The sequence below is a fragment of the Salmo salar genome, chromosome ssa20, assembly GCF_905237065.1.
Source record: "Salmo salar chromosome ssa20, Ssal_v3.1, whole genome shotgun sequence".
Lineage (NCBI taxonomy): Eukaryota > Metazoa > Chordata > Actinopteri > Salmoniformes > Salmonidae > Salmo > Salmo salar.
The window spans coordinates 96691942-96714478 of record NC_059461.1 but is presented as its reverse complement, the minus strand read 5'-3'; the positions used below and the strand labels follow the sequence as shown (position 1 = coordinate 96714478).

Genomic DNA, 22537 nt, shown 5'->3' with positions numbered 1-22537 from the left:
CATACCCTGACCAGGGTGATTGAGGGAGGGGAGCAGAGGTAGAGTGTTAAGGTGGCCTCTGAACTTTCATTTCCATCCCATACCCAGACCAGGGTGGTATGGAATGAAAATCAGCAGGAGCAGGTTACAACTCCCCAACCATCTACTTCCATATACTCTTCAAAGTCAACAAAATTATAACAATCATTATGACCTACAACTCATCAAGCTGCCGGGTGGCGACCAGAATTAAGAAGAGGCTACTCTCATAGCAACTACTTCCTCTCCACACACCCATCCTGACCTTCAAAATGAAATACCAACCTGAGGGGTTCCTAGGTACGCAGCCGTCTCCAAAGCCCTCACAAAGAACCAAAGAATCTCAACGGGTGACAAATATTTCACCAACTTAAAGAGACTGATGAGACTGAGCAATACCATTACAACACCCCAACATCATCTAAAAATTGGATGGAAGAAATAAAAGAAGACCTCCCCAGTTGGCAACAGGACCCCACAGCAAATGTAGGCAACCACCTCTAAAGCTCCAACAAGAAACCAAAGAATCTCACCGGGACCTACAGGCCTAGGGGGGTCCTCCTAAAAATGTCTAAACAACAAAGCCTCCTGGAAACACACTACACCTACAGAACCCATACTCCACACCTCATAAAAAAATCTCTCTACTTGGGGTTACCATGACCATGGACCCCTGGATGAATAGGATAATATAAATATTGACCTATAACATCCTCTCACCAACCTACCATCTTCAGAAAACATTTTTGTAAACTTCTTTTTGGACATACCCACCTACACCCCCAACGGACGAGAAGTATTTTTTCTCCAACAACTCTGGGGACCCTGACCTTGGGGACGCACAACTCTGGGGACCCCGCAGCGATTGCTCTTCTAAGCAAAATAGGCCCTTCCACTCCCCGAAGGAAATCGCAGGGTAAAGTGGATAGACTGGACTCCTTCGGGACCTCTCCGAGACCCGTTGTGCAGACCGACAGGCCAACAATCTCAACCCCGCCAAATGAGGGCTCACGTACCGCGCTGGACGACTACCTACCCCAGTTTAGAATTGGATTGGTAGTATGTCCAGTAGCGCGTGTTTACTTCGTGTGGGTAGAGTTCTTTTAAGTTAACCTCTATGGGCTAGGTGGGACGCTAGCGTGCCACCCGTGGTGCACTCCATCAACAGCAGGTGCATTTCAAGAGCGGCAAATTTGAATCCAAATAAATGTCAAAATTCAAATTTTTCAAACATACAACTATTTTACACCCTTTGAAAGATAAACATCTCCTTAATCTAACCACGTTTTACGATTTCAAAAAGGTTTTACGGCGAAAGCATAAATTTAGAGTATGTTAGGACAGTACATTTACAAGAGTTGTGTGTAATGTTTTGTCAATTCAAAGACAGGGTCACCAAAACCATAAAACCAGCTAAAATGATGCACTAACCTTTTACAATCTCCATCAGATGACACTCCTAGGACATTATGTTAGACAATGCATGCATTTTTAGTTCTATCAAGTTCATATTTATATCCAAAAACAGCGTTTTACTATGGCATTGATGTTGAGGAAATCGTTTCCCTCCAATAACCGGCAGTCAAGTCAGCGTCACAAATTAAATAATTAAAATTAGAAAACATTGGTAAAATATTATATTGTCATTTAAAGATTTATATCTCTTGAACGCAATCAACTTGCCAGATTTAAAAATAACCTTACTGGGAAATCACACTTTGCAATAATCTGAGCACTGCGCCCAGAAAAATACGCGTTGCGATACAGACTAGACGTCATGCTGGGGAGATCTAAAATCGAAAATACTATGTAAATAATCCATTACCTTTGATTCTCTTCATCAGATGTCACTTCCAGGTATCACAGGTCCATAACGAATGTAGTTTTGTTCAAAAAAGCTCATCATTTATGTCCAAAAATCTCCGTCTTGTTAGCACATGATCTAAGCCAGCCGGACTTCTCGTCATGAACGAGGGGAAAAAATATATTTACGTTCGTTCAAACATGTCAAACGTTGTATAGCATAAATCATTAGGGCCTTTTTTAACCAGAACATGAATAATATTCAAGGTGGACGAATGCATACTCTTTTATAACGTATTGGAACGAGGGTACCCAACATGAACTCGCGCGCCAGGTGTCTAATGGGACATCATCGTTCCATGGCTCTTGTTCGGTCAGATCTCCCTCCAGAAGACTCAAAACACTTTGTAAAGGCTGGTGACATCTAGTGGAAGCAATAGGAAGTGCCAAAATATTCCTCAGCCCCTGTGTTTTTCAATGGGATAGGTTTAAAGGCAATACAACACATCAGGTATCCACTTCCTGTCAGAAAATGTCTCAGGGTTTTGCCTGCCAAATGAGTTCTGTTATACTCACAGACACCATTCAAACAGTTTTAGAAAATTTAGGGTGTTTTCTATCCATATGTAATAAGTATATGCATATTCTAGTTACTGGGTAGGAGTGGTAACCAGATTAAATCGGGTATGTTTTTTTATCCAGCCGTGTCAATACTGCCCCCTAGCCCTATTAAGGTAAAATGGTGCTTTGGGAGGTGGGCGGTGCCGCTGGAATTATCCCCGGGCCGGGAGATCCCTGGGGTGCCCAGATGATGTCTGGCGGAGCGTTTCATCCCACAGAACAATTTTTCACTGGGGGAGACCTCGCCCCGCCGTACTCCGCCTGGACAACCGAAACACTTTTTGACCTTTCTGACTACGAAGGATCAGATGGGGAGTAACTCCTAGGTTGAACTATGCTTTCCACTTCCGTTGACAAACAGACCTTGAAAAGACTCACTAACCTTAACCCTTACCCTAACCACTCTAACCCTAAACCTAACCTTAACCACTCTAACCCCTACCCTAACCTTAACCCTAACCATCCCTTAACCCGACGGACGGTTCTAAGCCCAACCAACACAACCCAGGGCACTTCTACCAGTGGGCAACAATGGGGTCTACAACTTTGGCCGGGTGCGCCCGGACCCCTCTGGCCAGCGCTTCAATGCTGTGGAGTGCACCCATTCCCCCCCCTTCGGCTTCCACGTGTCAGAGATGGAAGTGGATCAACCGACTCAAAACTAGAAACCTAACCCTAACCCCTACCATGGTAATAACCTATACTGTTGGTTCATGTCTAAACAGACCAGGGTAATAACCTATAATGTTGGTATATGTCTAAACAGACCATAATAACCTATAATGTTGGTATATGTCTAAACAGACAATAATAACCTATAATGTTGGTATATGTCTAAACAGACCAAAATAATAACCTATACTGTTGGTTCATGTCTAAACAGACCATAATAATAAGCTATAATGTTGGTATATGTCTAAACAGACCATAATAATAACCTATACTGTTGGTATATGCCTAAACAGACCAGGGTAATAACCTATACTGTTGGTATATGTCTAAACACCCAATGGACAGGTAATAAAGTATACATGGCTACATGAGCAAATATATTGGTAATTACTTTAAAGTGGGTCAGTTTCTTGACTCAAAACAGAATCATTGTTTCCCTCTAGTGTCCGGATGCAGACCCTGTGTACTGACATTTCAACAACAAAAATATTTCATTCAAAATCATTGGACTTAAAGTTTTTTATTGAATCACTTTTTTCCCCCAAACATGTACACAGAATGTATTTTAAATGATACAGTATATATATATACACACACATACATACACTTCAGTGTATAGAATGATCTAAAAAGTTGAGGGGACACGGCAGCTGGACGTCTGAGCCATACATCTGCAAATGGGCAAAGTCACTGGTAGACTAACAGTGGAGCGGATTGGAGCATCACACCAGTGCTTGGCCTTGTAGCAAAGCAGGTCGGGAGAGAAGAGGGGTTGTGCAGGAGCTACCAGGATACTGACTGGCTGAGCTGAAGAGTTAACATGGAGAGCAGCAACAGGTAGAGAAAAGGGGAGAGAAGAGGTGCAGCAGTGCAAAAATAACAACAGAACAAGGATCAGCTTTGTTGAATGTGAAGACCAACATACATGTAGAGCATGTGTCTAAACCATCTGACTAGTAGGAATTAACAGCACCGTGCAGAGTGAGACGAGCCAAATAACCAGGTTCATGTTTTCTCCTGAAGATGGAATCATAGCTACATTTTCTACTGTAAAAAACAAGACTTTAATAAAACTATGTACCAATACTGTAGTACATACTGCTCTCACTCCCAACCAGACACTATAAACTGAACAGTATAGATATACTGCTCTCACTCCCAACCAGACATTATAAACTGAACAGTATAGATATACTGCTCTCACTCCCAACCAGAGACTATAAACTGAACAGTATAGATATACTGCTCTCACTCCCAACCAGACACTATAAACTGAACAGTATAGATATACTGCTCTCACTTCCCCAGACACTATAAACTGAACAGTATAGATATACTGCTCTCACTTCCCCAGACACTATAAACTGAACAGTATAGATATACTGCTCTCACTCCCAACCAGACATTATAAACTGAACAGTATAGATATACTGCTCTCACTTCCCCAGACACTATAAACTGAACAGTATAGATATACTGCTCTCACTCCCCCAGAGACTATAAACTGAACAGTATAGATACACTGCTCTCACTCCCCCAGACACTATAAACTGAACAGTATAGATACACTGCTCTCACTTCCCCAGACACTATAAACTGAACAGTATAGATATACTGCTCTCACTCCCCCAGACAATATAAACTGAACAGTATAGATATACTGCTCTCACTCCCAACCAGACATTATAAACTGAACAGTATAGATATACTGCTCTCACTCCCAACCAGACATTATAAACTGAACAGTATAGATATACTGCTCTCACTCCCAACCAGACATTATAAACTGAACAGTATAGATATACTGCTCTCACTCCCCCAGACACTATAAACTGAACAGTATAGATATACTGCTCTCACTCCCAACCAGACACTATAAACTGAACAGTATAGATATACTGCTCTCACTCCCCCAGAGACTATAAACTGAACAGTATAGATATACTGCTCTCACTCCCCCAGAGACTATAAACTGAACAGTATAGATATACTGCTCTCACTCCCCCAGAGACTATAAACTGAACAGTATAGATATACTGCTCTCACTCCCCCAGAGACTATAAACTGAACAGTATAGATATACTGCTCTCACTCCCCCAGACACTATAAACTGAACAGTATAGATATACTGCTCTCACTCCCCCAGAGACTATAAACTGAACAGTAGGTCAACCAACAGTATGTTTTACAGTAGCAGAACAGTTTTACTGCTGTGACAGTGCGGATCATTCCAGTTCTTTGGTCCAAACCAGCTCCATACAGTATCAAAACTGTACCATGGAGTCTGCTGAGGGGAGGAGAGCTCATCATGATGGCTGGAACGGCATCAACCACGTTACCCTAATCAACCATTATGATACAGTATGATTAGGGTCAGAGTCAGTATTGAGCCATCCTCCCCACATACAGTATGGTTAAGGTTAGGTACAGTATGATTAACCAGTCTAATCACTACAAACCCAGCAGCTCCAAAATGGATGCTTCAACACCATCCTGGCAGGGGTGGTTGGTTATCAATAGCCAGGAATTGGCCACGACCCTACCATGTTGTCTCTTCCTACCTACCATGTTGTCTCTTCATACCTACCATGTCTCTTCCTACCTTCAATACCATGACCCTACCATGTTGTCTCTTCCTACCTTAAATACCACGACCCTACCATGTTGTCTCTTCCTACCTACCATGTTGTCTCTTCCTACCTTCAATACCATTACCCTACCATTTCTCTTCCTACCTTAAATACCATGACCCTACCATTTCTCTTCCTACCTTAAATACCATTACCCTACCATTTCTCTTCCTACCTTAAATACCATTACCCTACCATTTCTCTTCCTACCTTAAATACCATTACCCTACCATTTCTCTTCCTACCTTCAATACCATGACCCTACCATTTCTCTTCCTACCTTAAATACCATTACCCTACCATTTCTCTTCCTACCTTAAATACCATTACCCTACCATTTCTCTTCCTACCTTAAATACCATTACCCTACCATTTCTCTTCCTACCTTAAATACCATTACCCTACCATGTCTCTTCCTACCTTCAATACCATGACCCTACCATGTTGTCTACTCTGAAAGAAACAGGAGGGATTATCGGAAGTGGACACAATTCACTTCCCATTTCTTCCCCTTAACAATGACCCTTTGATTTCTGCAGAGCAGTAAGGTGACAGTCATATGGTGAAAGCTCCATCACTACAGTGCTGATCTACAAAGATCAAAGAGTTTGGGCCAAGGGGAAGGGAGCTGCTCAGGACTGGCTGGGTGAGAGAGATCCCATGGAGCACCGTATGGACCAGTAGATAAGGGCATGTTGTTGTGGAAGGGCTGGAGGGAGTGGTGGCTGTTGTTGTGGAAGGGCTGGAGGGAGTGGTGGCTGTTGTTGTGGAAGGGCTGGAGGGAGTGGTGGCTGTTGTTGTGGAAGGGCTGGAGGGAGTGGTGGCTGTTGTTGTGGAAGGGCTGGAGGGAGTGGTGGCTGTTGTTGTGGAAGGGCTGGAGGGAGTGGTGGCTGTTGTTGTGGAAGGGCTGGAGGGAGTGGTGGCTGTTGTTGTGGAAGGGCTGGAGGGAGTGGTGGCTGTTGTTGTGGAAGGGCTGGAGGGAGTGGTGGCTGTTGTTGTGGAAGGGCTGGAGGGAGTGGTGGCTGTTGTTGTGGAAGGGCTGGAGGGAGTGGTGGCTGTTGTTGTGGAAGGGCTGGAGGGAGTGGTGGCTGTTGTTGTGGAAGGGCTGGAGGGAGTGGTGGCTGTTGTTGTGGAAGGGCTGGAGGGAGTGGTGGCTGTTGTTGTGGAAGGGCTGGAGGGAGTGGTGGCTGTTGTTGTGGAAGGGCTGGAGGGAGTGGTGGCTGTTGTTGTGGAAGGGCTGGAGGGAGTGGTGGCTGTTGTTGTGGAAGGGCTGGAGGGAGTGGTGGCTGTTGTTGGCCAGGGTCAGGGGTCAGACTGAGTGACTTGGGCTTGGCCTCTACATCATCCCCATCTGCATCAGGGAGTTGGCGTACGCCATGGGCTTCACATTCGGATGAGGCTGTGGAGGGGAGAGAGACCGAGACAGAGACAGAGAGAGAGACAGAGACAGAGAGCGCGAGAGAGAGGTTCATGAGAGTAAGGAGATGTACTGACCACAGCAGTGAACTGGGTTAGTATGGACTGGCTCACAGTAAGGACATATCATTATATAATAGATGTACTGACCACAGCAGTGAACTGGGTTAGTATGGACTGGCTCACAGTAAGGACATATCATTATATAATAGATGTACTGACCACAGCAGTGAACTGGGTTAGTATGGACTGGCTCACAGTAAGGACATATCATTATATAATAGATGTACTGACCACAGCAGTGAACTGGGTTAGTATGGACTGGCTCACAGTAAGGACATATCATTATATAATAGATGTACTGACCACAGCAGTGAACTGGGTTAGTATGGACTGGCTCACAGTAAGGACATATCATTATATAATAGATGTACTGACCACAGCAGTGAACTGGGTTAGTATGGACTGGCTCACAGTAAGGACATATCATTATATAATAGATGTACTGACCACAGCAGTGAACTGGGTTAGTATGGACTGGCTCACAGTAAGGACATATCATTATATAATAGATGTACTGACCACAGCAGTGAATTGGTGAAACTGTGGTTTGAGGTCTGATCCACTGAGATGGATGTACGCCCCTTTGTTACACATCTGATCACTTTGGTGGTGGTGGGGGTTGGGGGGGACGAGAGGGAAGGAGAGAGTGGAAGGGTGAGAGGTGAATGGGAGGGAGAGAGAGAGGAAGGGAGGGGAAGAGAGGAAGAGAGAGGAGGAAGAGAATACTGTTACTGTCATCTTAAACTAAGGCTTTAGAGGGGGGTGACATTTGAAAGTCTTACAATACATGTTATTATTTTAAATATGGCAATGCAGATGGAATCACTAAAGTTGGATTGAATAGTGAGTCTGTTGCCATAGTTACCAGTAGTTGGGCGCTGAGAAGACTGTGATGCACTTCCCTGAGTGTGTGACCTCATAACCCTCTGCCTTGACCTCGTGACTGCGGACGATATAATCCAGATTGTTCTGGTCTAGGAACCGCTCGGTGACGTCAGGCCCAAACTGACAGCTCACACCTCGCTTAGAGACACACCGGCCATTCTGAGACAGATGGAGGGGAGGAGAGAAAATATTCAGGATTATCATTTAAGTAGATAACTGTACTGCATGATGTCATCTATTTGAAGCAGATTATTGTTGATGACAGTGTATTTCGAGTGTGGTGCTGGACACCAAACCTGTGGCTGTGGATCTGACCAGAGAAGATCACACATAGGACCTGAAGAAAACAACAAACAAGCTTATTCCTAGGTACAGGACAATAAAGATATTGATAAAGATATTGATTCATTGATTGATTTTACCAGAGTCTGGGGGCTGTCTGTTCCTGTCGATCTTCCTCAGATCATCCAACGTCACGCCGTCCTCACTGAAGAGCCCCCCGTGCATCACCTGGCACAGACAACACAACTATAGAACCTACCATGTCCAGGTATACCACTGGAAGCCTAACAGGGAACCTACCATGTCCAGGTGTACCACTGGAAGCCTAACAGGGAACCTACCATGTCCAGGTGTACCACTGGAAGCCTAACAGGGAACCTACCATGTCCAGGTGTACCACTGGAAGCCTAACAGGGAACCTACCATGTCCAGGTGTACCACTGGAAGCCTAACAGGGAACCTACCATGTCCAGGTGTACCATTGGAAGCCTAACAGGGAACCTACCATGTCCAGGTATACCACTGGAAGCCTAACAGGGAACCTACCATGTCCAGGTGTACCACTGGAAGCCTAACAGGGAACCTACCATGTCCAGGTGTACCACTGGAAGCCTAACAGGGAACCTACCATGTCCAGGTATACCACTGGAAGCCTAACAGGGAACCTACCATGTCCAGGTATACCACTGGAAGCCTAACAGGGAACCTACCATGTCCAGGTATACCACTGGAAGCCTAACAGGGAACCTACCATGTCCAGTTGTACCACTGGAAGCCTAACAGGGAACCTACCATGTCCAGGTGTACCACTGGAAGCCTAACAGGGAACCTACCATGTCCAGGTGTACCACTGGAAGCCTAACAGGGAACCTACCATGTCCAGGTGTACCACTGGAAGCCTAACAGGGAACCTACCATGTCCAGTTGTACCACTGGAAGCCTAACAGGGAACCTACCATGTCCAGTTGTACCACTGGAAGCCTAACAGGGAACCTACCATGTCCAGGTGTACCACTGGAAGCCTAACAGGGAACCTACCATGTCCAGGTATACCACTGGAAGCCTAACAGGGAACCTACCATGTCCAGGTATACCACTGGAAGCCTAACAGGGAACCTACCATGTCCAGGTGTACCACTGGAAGCCTAACAGGGAACCTACCATGTCCAGGTGTACCACTGGAAGCCTAACAGGGAACCTACCATGTCCAGGTGTACCACTGGAAGCCTAACAGGGAACCTACCATGTCCAGTTGTACCACTGGAAGCCTAACAGGGAACCTACCATGTCCAGTTGTACCATTGGAAGCCTAACAGGGAACCTACCATGTCTAGTTGTACCACTGGAAGCCTAACAGGGAACCTACCATGTCCAGTTGTACCATTGGAAGCCTAACAGGGAACCTACCATGTCCAGTTGTACCACTGGAAGCCTAACAGGGAACCTACCATGTCCTGTTGTACCACTGGAAGCCTAACAGGGAACCTACCATGTCCAGTTGTACCACTGGAAGCCTAACAGGGAACCTACCATGTCCAGTTGTACCACTGGAAGCCTAACAGGGAACCTACCATGTCCAGTTGTACCACTGGAAGCCTAACAGGGAACCTACCATGTCCAGTTGTACCACTGGAAGCCTAACAGGGAACCTACCATGTCCAGGTGTACCACTGGAAGCCTAACAGGGAACCTACCATGTCCAGTTGTACCACTGGAAGCCTAACAGGGAACCTACCATGTCCAGTTGTACCACTGGAAGCCTAACAGGGAACCTTCCATGACTGTTGTTGTTGTTACACTGTGCCAGAGATCAGGTGTCGGAGGTTAGAGGTCAAGGTTACCTACCAGGGGAGAATCTCAACTGCATACTCCTCACCTCCTTTTCAATAGAGAGGTTCAGAGGGACCACTGGCTTTCTCATCTAATGGGTTTTGAGGAGGAGGCGAGTAGAGAGGATGCGAGGAGTATGCAATTGAGATTCTTCCCAGGACTTGTGAGAAAACAACTGCTTCAAAGGGGGTGTGACAGTTATCAAAACTTCTGTGAAGGACTCCTATCCTCGATGAGGGGAGGACTTCTGCCCTTCGCCTACTAACAAATTGACACTCTTCTTGACTATTGGACTACTATTTGTTTCCGGGTCACGGAGGAGAGACGGACGGACCTTTGCCCAAATGAGAAAAGGCCCAGGACTTTGCCATTGATGCATTGTGCCAAAGGTTAGGGGTCAGAGGTTAAAGGTCAGGGTAATGCTGCTTTCACAACATCTCGTAAATACCAGCATACGACTGGGAAAAATCCACTTGAACGGCCCTCCAACTGGTGATTACTAGTGAGAAACTCCTATCATCCAACAAGTTTACTACTTGCAGCTCTTCGATGTCATTTGTCAACAAAAAAGACAGCAAGCATGGTGGCATCTTCAGCAGTTGTTTATGGTAAGAACAAAATACAGATGGTTGATACATTTATTGTTATTTCTTTCTTCTGATTTAGAAAGCAGCTTGAGATATACTTATGGTTAAAGCTAAATTGTAATTATTTGGCCTCTATGGCCTATTTAATGCCTTACCTCCCTACTCTTCTACATTTGCACACACTGTACATAGATTGTTCTATTGTGTTATTGACTGTCCGTTTGTTTATGTGTAACTCTGTGTTGTTTTTGTCGCACTGCTCTGCTTTATCTTGGCCAGGTTGCAGTTGTAAATGAGAACTTGTTCTCAACTGGCCTACCTGGTTAAATAAAGGTGAAATTAATTAATGAATTGTAAAAAACAAGCAAAACAATCACAAGCCTTCATGTTTGACAGTATTTCCCCGGGCTCCCGAGTGGCGCAGCGGTCTAAGGCACTGCATCTCAGTGCAAGAGGCGTCACTACAGTCCCTGGTTAGAATCCAGGCTGTATCACATCCTCCCGTGATTGGGAGTCCCATAGGGCGGCGCACAATTGTCCCAGTGTCGTCCGGGTTAGGCCATCATTGTAAATAAGAATTTGTTCTTAACTGACTTGCCTAGTTAAATAAAGGTTAAATAAAAAAATAAAATGAGGGTTGTCAACCTTGGCTCTATGGCAATAAAGTACCCATAAAAACACTGAAATACCATGGTATCGGCCCCTTTTTAAAATGTTGTTTTTAAAAAGATGTCAAAAGGAGACAGCTAAAAAGGAGCGCTATCGTAAGCTTGCCTGCTATGGGAGGGACGAGAGGAATCATGACAAAATATATTTTGGAGCCAAATCTGTTTATTTGCGCAAGTGGCCTCACTGGCTGTGCGTTGAGTGATGGGTTGTAAATCATCAAGGGCCCGGCTGCAGAGCACACAACTCTGCTGTCCCCAGAACTGGATCATTATTCAATGATATGCATTTTTATCTAATCTTCCTCTCTTATTAGGCCTAGGCATCTGTATGTTGTAGGTAGGTTGTAGCCTACATTGTTAATAATGGAAATAGGCCTACTATACACGTTGTTCCTTCATAAGCTTTGCTCAGCTTTAAGTTCTTTGGACAAATCATTCCAGATGTCTTCATATTGTTTGCTCAATTTCACTTCTTGTTACCTGTAATATTTGTAATTCAAAATAAAGCTGTGAGAGAGGCTTGCCAAAAGACTGACTTTCAGAATTGTTCCTATTTGAAAGCGGCAACTTTAGGAAAATACCTTTAACTTGTCTTAATGCTTTTGATAGGCCATTTAAAATTAGCACGATTTGGCTTTTGGCCGTTTGGTTAGGGTTAGGGTGGAGGAGGAGGGATGCATGATTAACTGTAAGGTTTGTTCAAACTACTCGTTCGATTTTTCTATCTTGCTATTGTTTGTTGTACCCCTCATTATTACCTTAGGCCTATCATGTTTTTAGGTTATTCAAAAACAACTTCAACTAAAGAGCCCAAAAGTCTATTAGAAAAATTGTTTGCCGGCATGCATAAAAACTTCCCTCATATTCATATCAAATGGAGAGAAAATACAAAATGTAGCGTTTAAAATAATAACACATCAGCAAAAAAAAATAAATGTATCTGTCCGAGATCATCCGACATCATAGAAAAAGACTTCTGACTGGGCATTCTGCTCTGCTTTAGGGAACAGTTTAGCTCCGCCTACATTGTTCTCCGGAATTCTGTAAAAGACTTACGCCATATTTATTCAAATAGGTTATGCAGGTTATAGCAAAGGAATAAGCCACTTGACATGGCCCTGCTGTGGGCTGCCTGGCCAGCTCTTTAATGTGCGGTGCCAGACAAGTTGAAATACGCTATACACCGTCTGTCACATCACGATATCGGACAGTCATCTTCGATATCCGATATCGTAATATGGCCCAACCCTATTTCCCAGTTGAAAACGTGAATGTACCAACTCGTATTTCCGACATTCCCACTTGGTTATGAACGCAGCATCACCTACCAGGACTTGCCGTTGATGCACTGGGCTAGAGATTAGGGGTCACAGGTCAGGGTTACCTACCAGGACTTTGCCATTGATGCACTGGGCTAGAGGCAGCCACTGGAAGACCTCACTGAAGAGCGTGAACATCTGAGCGGTGTACTTGGCCTTCACCTCCCCCTCAAAACCATACATCTGGTTCATGTTGTCAGTCTCGTGGTTACCTAGTTACACAGGAACATATGGACATTAGTTAAAAATACAATTTACCCTTCTCTAAGCCCCGCCCCAGAATTTTGGGCAAAATTAAAAATGGCAATGCTCTGATGGATACCAACTGTCGTCGAGTCCGACACCTCAGACAAGCTCACATTTCAAACCCTTGGAAGCACAGGAGGGCAAAAACAGAGTTTTCATCCCAAAATAAATGGTTTAAAAATGGCTAAATAATTGAACAGTGCATATAGTTAAATACATAAAATACAGCCTGTTGAAGCGTTTTTTTTTATCCTAAATGATACTGTTGAATTGTTTGTTAGCTAGCTGGTCAGCTAGCTCTCACTGAAAACAATGCCAGTGCTAGTAGCTAGCTAGCCATAGTTAATATAACTTGTTTTTCTCCAAATGCATGTTAGCTAGCTAAATTGGCTTTATTAGGAATAGAACTTTCATCTGCTGTCGACATGGACAAACAATTTAAGAGAAGCTCCAAAATGAGTTAGTCGTTTGACTGCAGTGCATTGAGCCATCCAGTGGCTAGCCACACTACAAACTTAATTTGACCAGGTTCCCGTGAAGTAATTGTAATGACAGTCCACCACAACATACCCAAGAGTCTCCTGATCGGCAAGGGGTAATCTGTGTTTCATTTCATTGTGTATTAAAAACACCATTTGAGATCATTGTGAGGGGTTTTCTCCAGTGGTTTGAAAGGGGAATTGGGTTTCCTGGGAAAATGTTGACCAAGGTTGCAACAGTAACCAAGGGGGGCAGGGCTTAGGGAAGGGTCAATTACACATGGGAATAGAAGACTGGACACTGACATACAACACTTTTTATCAACTTTAATGTAAGAGCAGGTAGAATGAGTCAGGGAGCAGTATACTGACCACTGAGGAGGTAGGAGGAGTCAGGGAGCAGCATACTGACCACTGAGCAGGTAGAAGGAGTCAGGGAGCAGCAAGGTAGGAGTCAGGGAGAAGCAAGGTAGAAGGAGTCAGGGAGCAGCAAGGTAGAGGAGTCAGGGAGCAGCATACTGACCACTGAGGAGGTAGAAGGAGTCAGGGAGCAGCAAGTTAGGAGTCAGGGAGAAGCAAGGTAGAAGGAGTCAGGGAGCAGCAAGGTAGAGGAGTCAGGGAGCAGCATACTGACCACTGAGGAGGTAGAAGGAGTCAGGGAGCAGCAAGGTAGGAGTCAGGGAGAAGCAAGGTAGAAGGAGTCAGGGAGCAGCAAGGTAGAAGGAGTCAGGGAGCAGCATACTGACCACTGAGCAGGTAGAAGGAGTCAGGGAGCAGCATACTGACCACTGAGGAGGTAGGAGGAGTCAGGGAGCAGCATACTGACCACTGAGCAGGTAGAAGGAGTCAGGGAGCAGCAAGGTAGGAGTCAGGGAGAAGCAAGGTAGAAGGAGTCAGGGAGCAGCAAGGTAGAAGGAGTCAGGGAGCAGCATACTGACCACTGAGGAGGTAGAAGGATTCAGGGAGCAGCATACTGACCACTGAGCAGGTAGAAGGAATCAGGGAGCAGCAAGGTAGAAGGAGTCAGGGAGCAGCACACTGACCACTGAGCAGGTAGAAGGAGTCAGGGAGCAGCATACTGACCACTGAGCAGGTAGAAGGAATCAGGGAGACAGGTATAAGGAGTCAGGGAGCAGCACACTGACCACTGAGCAGGTAGAAGGAATCAGGGAGCAGCATACTGACCACTGAGGAGGTAGAAGGGATCAGGGAGCAGCATACTGACCACTGAGCAGGTAGAAGGAGTCAGGGAGCAGCATACTGACCACTGAGGAGGTAGAAGGAATCAGGGAGCAGCATACTGACCACCGAGGAGGTAGAAGGAATCAGGGAGGAGCACCCTTTAATGGTTCAAACAGCCGACCAATCAGCCTGTTACAATTGCTTAGTAAACTTTTGGAAATAATTGTGTTTGATCAAATAAAGTTATTTTACAGAAAACAAAATAATAACACTTTCAGCATGCTTATAGGGAAGGGCACTCCACATGCTCGGCACTGACACAAATGACTGATGATTGGGTGAAAGAAATGTATAGAAGATAGGGGAGCTGTTCTGTTAGACTTCAGTGCAGTTTTTGAGGTCATTGATCATAAGCTATTGCTGAATTTTGTTTTTAGGTGTTATGGATTGCGAGTTACCCATCTAATAGAACACTGAGGGTTTTGTTTAATGGAAGCCTCTCTCATGGAAATTTGAGTGTGGTGTACCGCAGGGCAGCTGGTTAGGGCCATTATTTTTTTTTCTATTTTTATTAATGACCTTCCACTGACCTTGAATAAAGCCTGTGTGTTTATGTACGCTGATGACTCAACAGTATACACGTTGGCTGCAACAGTCAAATAAACAGACACTTAACATAGAGCTCCAGTCCATTTTAGAATGGGTACCTAGCAATAGGCCAGATGTGTAGCAAACTCACCAGAAGTGGTATTAATAAAGCCTCACTTGAAAAAGCCAAACCTTGACACAGAAAATATTAAAAAAAATAATAAATAATACATCCGCCTGTATCGAATCTCCCATTACTCTGAACTTTTTTTTGAAAAAGCTGTTGAGCAGCAACTCACTGCCTTCCTGAAGACAAACAATGTATAAAAACGCTTCAGTCTGGTTTTAGACCCATTATAGCACTGAGACTGCACTCGTGAAGGTGGTCAATTACCTTTTAATGGCATCAGATCAAAGCTCTGCATCTGTCCTCGTGCTCCCAGACCTTAGTGCTGCTTAGTGATACCATCCATCAACACATTCTTTTGGAGATATTGGAAACCCAAATTGGTCTACACGGACAAGATCTGGCCTGGTTTAGATCTTATCTATCGGAAGGTCGCAGTTGTAAATGAGAACTTGTTCTCAACTGGCCTAACTGGTTAAAGAAAAGGTGAAAAAAAAGATGTTTGCCTCTGATGAGCCTCTGAGAAATTAACTTTAAATTTCGGTGTTCCTCAAGGTTCCGTTTTAGGACCACTATTGTTTTCACTATATATTTTACCTCTTAGTGATGTCATTCGGAAACATAATATTAACTTTCACTGCTGTGCGGACGCCCTGTTCCCCTCTCTCCACTGGGATTCTCTGCCTCTAACCCTATTATGGGGGCTGAGTCACTGGCTTACTGGTGTTCTTCCATGCCGTCCCTAGGAGGGGTGCGTCACTTGAGTGGGTTGAGTCACTGACGTGATCTTCCTGTCCGGGTTGGCGCCCCCCCTTGGGTTGTGCCGGGGCGGATATCTTCATGTGCTATACTCGGCCTTGTCTCAGGGTAGTAAGTTGGAGGTTGAAGATATCCCTCTAGTGGTGTGGGGGCTGTGCTTTGGCAAAGTGGGTGGGGTTATATTTATATCCTGCCTGGTTGGCACTGTCCAAGGGTATCGTCGAACAGGGCCACAGTGTCTCCCGACACCTCCTGTCTCAGCCTCCAGTATTTATGCTGCAATAGTTTATGTGTCGGGGGGCTAGGGTCAGTCTGTTATATCTGGAGTATTTTTCCTGTCTTATCCAGTGTCCTGTGTGAATTTAAGTATGCTCCTGCTAATTCTCTCTCTCGCTCTCTTTCAGAGGACCTGAGCCCTAGGACCATGCCTCAGGACTACCTGGCCTGATGACTCCTCGCTGTCCCCAGTCCACCTGGTCGTGCTGCTGCTCCAGTTTCAACTGTCCTGCGTGCAGCTATGGAACCCTGACCTGGTACTTTGTCCTGGATCTGCTGTTTTCGACTCACTCTCTCTACCGCACCTGCTGTCTCTAACTCTGAATGATCATCTATGAAAAGCCAACTGACATTTACTCCTGAGGTGCTGACCTGTTGCACCCTATACAACCACTGTGATTATTATTATTTGACCCTGCTGGTCCTCTATGAACATTTGAACATCTTGGCCATGTACTGTTATAATCTCCACCCGGCACAGCCAGAAGAGGACTGGCCACCCCTCAGAGCCTGGTTCCTCTCTAGGTTTCCTCCTAGGTTCCAGCCTTTCATGGGAGTTTTTCCTAGCCACCGTGCTTCTACACCTGCATTGCTTGCCGTTTGGGGATTTAGGCTGGGTTTCTGTATAGCACTTTGTGACATCGGCTGATGTAAAAAGGGCTTTATAAATACATTTGATTGGTGCTAAATATCTCAAACGAAAAGTATAATGTTTGGGACAAATCACTCGCGCAACGCTAAACCTCGTTTAGATCTATTATTGAATAATGTGGTGATTGATCAAGTTGAGGAGACTATACTGCTGGGTGTAATCCTAGATAGCAAGCTGTCATTGTCAAAACATATAGACTCAATGGTGGCTAAAATGGGAAAGAAGGACATAGGTAAATTGCAGTTGGTCCAGAATAAAGCAGCACCTATCACACTTAGATGCACACAGAGGGAAAGTAACATGCATGTCAGTCTCTGCTGGCTTTAAAGTTGAGGACAGATTGACTGCATCACTATTGGTCTTTGTGCGAGGTATTGATGTATCTAAAGGTACCGAACTGTCTGTTCACGCAATTGGCACATACAGTACCAGTCAAAGGTTTGGACACACCTACTCATTCAAGGGTTCTTCTTTATTTGTACTATTTTCTATATTGTAGAATAATAGTGAAGACATCAAAACTATGAAATAACACATGGAATCATGTAGTAACTAAAAAAAAAGTTAAACAAATCAAAATATATTTTAGATTCTTCAAAGATGCCACCCTTTGCCTTGATGACAGCGTCGCACACTCTTGGCATTCTCTCAACCAGCTTCATGAGGAATGCTTTTCCAACAGTCTTGAAGGAGTTTCCACATATGCTGAGCACTTGTTGGCTGCTTTTCCTTCACTTTGCTTTCCAACTCATCCCAAACCATCTCAAATGGGTTGAGGTCGGGTGATTGTGGATTCCAGGTCATCTGATAAAGCACTCCATCACTCTCTTGGTCAAATAGCGCTTACACAGCTTAGAGGTGTGTCTGGTCACTGTCCTGTTGAAAAACAAATTATAGTCCCACTAAGCGCAAACCTGATGGGATGATGTATCGCTGCAGAATGCTGTGGTAGCCATGCTGGTTAAGAGAGCCTTGAATAAAAAAAAATTGTATTTTTTTTTTTTAAATCACTGACAGTGTCACCACAAAACACCCCCACACCATCACACCTCCTCCATGCTTCACGGTGGGAACCACACATGCAGAGATCATCTGTTCACCTACTCTCACAAACACACGCAGGTTGGAACCAAAAATCTCTAATTTGGACTCATCAAACCAAAGGACAGATTTCCACTGGTCTCGTGTTTCTTGGCCCAAGCAAGTCTCTTCTAATTGGGGTCCTTTAGTAGTGGTTTCTTTGCAGCAACTCGACCATGAAGGCCTGATTCACGCAGTCTTCTCCGAACAGTTGAAGTTGAGATGTGTCCGTTACTTGAACTCTATGAAGCATTTATTTTGGCTGCAATTTCTGAGGCTGGTAACTCTAAAGAACTTATCCTCTGCAGCAGAGGTAATTCTGTGTCTTCCTTTCCTATGGCGGTCCTCATGAGAGCCAGTTTCATCATAGCGCTTGATGGTTTTTGCGACTGAACTTGAAGAAACGTTCAAAGTTCTTGAAATTGTCCAGATTAACTGACCTTAACGTAATGATGGACTGTCGTTTCTCTTTGCTTATTTGAGCTGTTCTTGCCATAATATGTACTTGGTATTTTACCAAATAGGGATATCTTCTGTATACCACCCCTACCTTGTCACAACACAACTGATTGGCTCAAACACATTAAGAAGGAAAGAAATTGCACAAATTAACTTTTTGAAACTGGTTGAGAGAATGCCAAGAGTGTGCAAAGCTGTCATCAAGGCAAAGAGTGGCAACTTTGAAGAATCTAAATGAATAGGTGTGTCCAAACTTTTGACTGGTACTGTAGTTTTGACACTAATCGGTACAACAAGACATACAACCAGATGTCTCTTCACAGTCCCCAGGTTCAGAACAGAGGCTGGGAAATGCACCATTTTTAAATAGAGCCATGAATATATGGAACTCTGCCAGCCCAGGTAACGCAAGCTAGCAATAAAAACAGATAAAAAAAAACTGATAAAAGAACACCTTACGGCACAAAGGGGACTTTAGAGAGACAGCCATTTTATATTCACTATCGTTCAAAAGTTTGGGGTCACTTTGCTTTTCTTTCAAAAACAAGGACATTTAAAAAATGTTGTCCATTAAAATAACATCAAATTGATCAAAAATAACAGTGCTGACATTGTTAATGTTATAAATGACTATTGCAGCTGGAAACGGCAGATTTTTTATGGAATATCTACATAGGCGTAGAGGCCCATTATCAGCAACCATCACTCCTGTGTTCCAATGGCATGTTGTGTTAGCAAATCCAAGTTTATCATTTTAAAAAGGCTAATTGATCATTAGAAAACCCTTTTGCAATTATGTTAGCATTGAAAACTGTTGTTCTAATTAAATCATATCACCTCCACCCTACCTGACACCCTAGACCCACTCCAATTTGCTTACCGACCCAATAGGTCCACAGACGACGCAATCTCCATCACACTGCCCTAACCCATCTGGACAAGAGGAATACATATGTAAGAATGCTGTTCATCGATTACAGCTCAGCATTTAACACCATAGTACCCTCCAAACTCGTCATTAAGCTCGAGACCCTGGGTCTTGACCCCACCCTGTGCAACTGGGTCCTGGACTTCCTGACGGGCAGCCCCCAGGTGGTGAGGGTAGGTAACAACATCTCCAACCCGCTGATCCTCAACACTGGGTCCCCACAAGGGTGCGTTCTCAGCCCTCTTCTGTACTCCCTGTTCACCCACGACTGCGTGGCCATGCACACCTTCAACTCAATCATCAAGTTTGCAGACGACACTACAGTGGTAGGCTTGATTACCAACAACGACGAGACGGCCTACAGGGAGGAGGTGAGGGCGCTCGGAGTGTGGTGTCAGGAAAATAACCTCGCACTCAATGTCAACAAAACAAGAGATTATCGTGGACTTCAGGAAACAGCAGAGGGAGCAGCCCCCCATCTACATTGACGGGACAGTAGTGGAGAGGGTGGAGAGTTAAGTTCCTCGGCGTACACATCACGGACAAACTGAAATGGTCCACACACACAGACAGCGTGGCGCCTCTTCAACCTCAGGAGGCTGAAGAAATTCGGCTTGTCACCAAAAACACACAAACTTTTACAGATGCACAACCGAGAGCATCCTGTCGGGCTGTATCACCGCCTGGTACGGCAGCTGCTCCGCCCATAACCGGAAGGCTCTCCAGAGGGTGGTGAGGTCTGCCCAACACATCACCGGGGGCAAACTACCTGCCCTCCAGGACACCTACACCACCCGATGTCACAGGAAGGCCAAAAAGATCATCAAGGACAGCAACCACCCGAGCCACTGCCTGTTCACCCCGCTATCATCCAGAAGGCGAGGTCAATACAGGTGCATCAAAGCTGGGACCGAGAGACTGAAAAACAGCTTCTATCTCAAGGCCATCAGACTGTTAAACAGCCATCACTAACATTGAGTGGCTGCTGCCAACATACTGACTCAACTCAAGCCACTTTAATATTGATAAATAAATTGATGTAATCAATTTCACTTGCCACTTTATATTAGATAATGTTTACATAACCTACATTATTCATCTCATATGTATATACTGTACACCATACCATCTACTGCATCTTGCCATCTTGATGTAATTAGATGTATCATTAGCCACTAAACAATGCCACTTCATATAATGTTTTCATAACCTACATTACTCATCTCATATGTATATACTGTACTCCATACCATCTATTACATCTTGCCTATGCCGTTCGGCCATCACTCATTTATATATTTTTATGTACATATTCGTATTCATTCCTTTACACTTGTGTGTACAAGGTAGTTGTTGTGGAATTGGTAGATTACTTGTTAGATATTACTGCATAGTCGGAACTAGAAGCACAAGCATTTCGCTACACTCGCATTAACACCTGCTAACCATGTGTATGTGACAAATAAAATTTGAAGAAGCAATAAAACTGTCCTTCTTTAGACTAGTTGAGTATCTGGAGCATCAGCATTTGTGGGTTCGATTTCAGGCTGAAAATGGCCAGGAACAAAGAACTTTCTTCTGAAACTCATCAGTCTATTCTTGTTCTGAGAAATGAAGGCTATTTCATGCGATAAATTGCCAAGGAACTGAAGATCTCACACAATGCTGTGTACTACTCCCTTCACAGAACAGAACAAACTGGCTCAAACCAGAATAGAAAGAGGAGTGAGAGGCCCCGATGTACAACTGAGCGAGAGGACAAGTACATTAGAGTGTCTAGTTTGAGAAACAGACGCCTCACAAGTCCTCAACTGGCAGCTTCATTAATTAGTACCCGCAAAACACCAGTCTCAACGTCAACAGTGAAGAGGCGACTCCAGGATGCTGGCCTTCTAGGCAGAGTTCCTCTGTCCAGTGTCTGTGTTCTTTTGCCCATCTTAATCTTTTCTTTTTTATTGGCCAGTCTGAGATATGGCTTTTTCTTTGCAACTCTGCATAGAAGGCCAGCATCCCGGAGTCACCCTCTTCATTGTTGTGGTTTTGCAGGTACTATTTAATGAAGCTGCCAGTCGAATTTACTTTTCTTTCAAAAACAAGTGACACCAAACTTTTGAACAGTAGTGTATATTGTATTGTAATTTACACTGTACCATGTATTAGACCTAGATATTGTGTGTACTGATATGTAGGCTGTGTGTGACATTTTAAATGTATGTATTTCAGTCCTTGACTAATAATGTTCTGTACTATGTATTATGTCATGCTTCATGTGGACCCCTGGTAGAGTAGCTGATGCTTTTGCAGCGGCTAATGGGGATCCTAATGAATACCAAAAATCAAAATACTGACCTCTGAGGAGGTAGAAGGAGTCAGGGAGGAGCAGCTTGAAGCCAAACAGAGTCAGGATTACCTCTAGGGAGAACGAACCACGGTCCACAAAGTCTCCATTAAATAGCTGTGTTTTATTGTTAAGTGTTATAATGTACATTTCAATGAATACTAACACACACAGTTTTACTGCACATGTCACTGTGACTGAACAGGATACATAGGGGTTGGTCTCAGAGGGTAAGCCGTTCAGCTCAAAGATGTTTATAAGATCGTAGAACTGTCCATGTGTGTCACCACAAATGGTTATCTTTTCTGTCTGTTGGGGAGAAAACAGAGGACAGGTTTAGACACAGGGACAGTTCATCTGCTGAAGGGATAATCATCTTGACAATTGGAGGACAGGAGAGGAGGCAGAGCAATACCAGGAAGTCAACATATATCATGGATGTCTCACCTCTTTTAATGTGATCTCAATTAGACTGGGTAGTTTGGATAAGAGTTCTTTGACTTGGATCAGAATCTGAAAGGATACATTTTATTAGGAAACACAAATACAGGATTACATGTTTTATAGAAGGATTTTTATTTCATAAGGTTTAGGGCAATGCGTAAGTTTAGTAAACTAGGGGCCTCCCG

The 22537-nt window shown here is 44.3% G+C and overlaps 1 protein-coding gene across 12 annotated transcripts in view; it reads right to left on the bottom strand.

Moving 5' to 3' along the window:
* Positions 1-3618: 3618 nt before the first annotated feature.
* The window catches only part of LOC106572628 (serine/threonine-protein phosphatase 5), a 30817-nt gene continuing 11898 nt past the window's right edge, over positions 3619-22537 (bottom strand). Inside the window, exons 5-15 of one of the 12 annotated variants that reach the window (XR_006761078.1) lie at positions 22356-22421; positions 22119-22217; positions 21920-22025; positions 12864-13006; positions 8531-8618; positions 8405-8445; positions 8089-8267; positions 7743-7824; positions 5793-7143; positions 5717-5732; positions 3619-5675 (exon numbers count right to left, since the gene is read on the bottom strand). Coding sequence is in view for 1 of the 12 variants with exons in the window: in XM_045704183.1 (XP_045560139.1) it covers positions 7081-7143; positions 7743-7824; positions 8089-8267; positions 8405-8445; positions 8531-8618; positions 12864-13006; positions 21920-22025; positions 22119-22217; positions 22356-22421 (867 nt within the window). In the remaining 11 variants the exon portion in view is untranslated. Of the gene's footprint in view, positions 7144-7742; positions 7825-8088; positions 8268-8404; positions 8446-8530; positions 8619-12863; positions 13007-21919; positions 22026-22118; positions 22218-22355; positions 22422-22537 lie in introns of all 12 variants that reach the window. The other 11 variants (XR_006761080.1, XR_006761081.1, XR_006761082.1 and 8 more) reach the window with 11 other exon arrangements.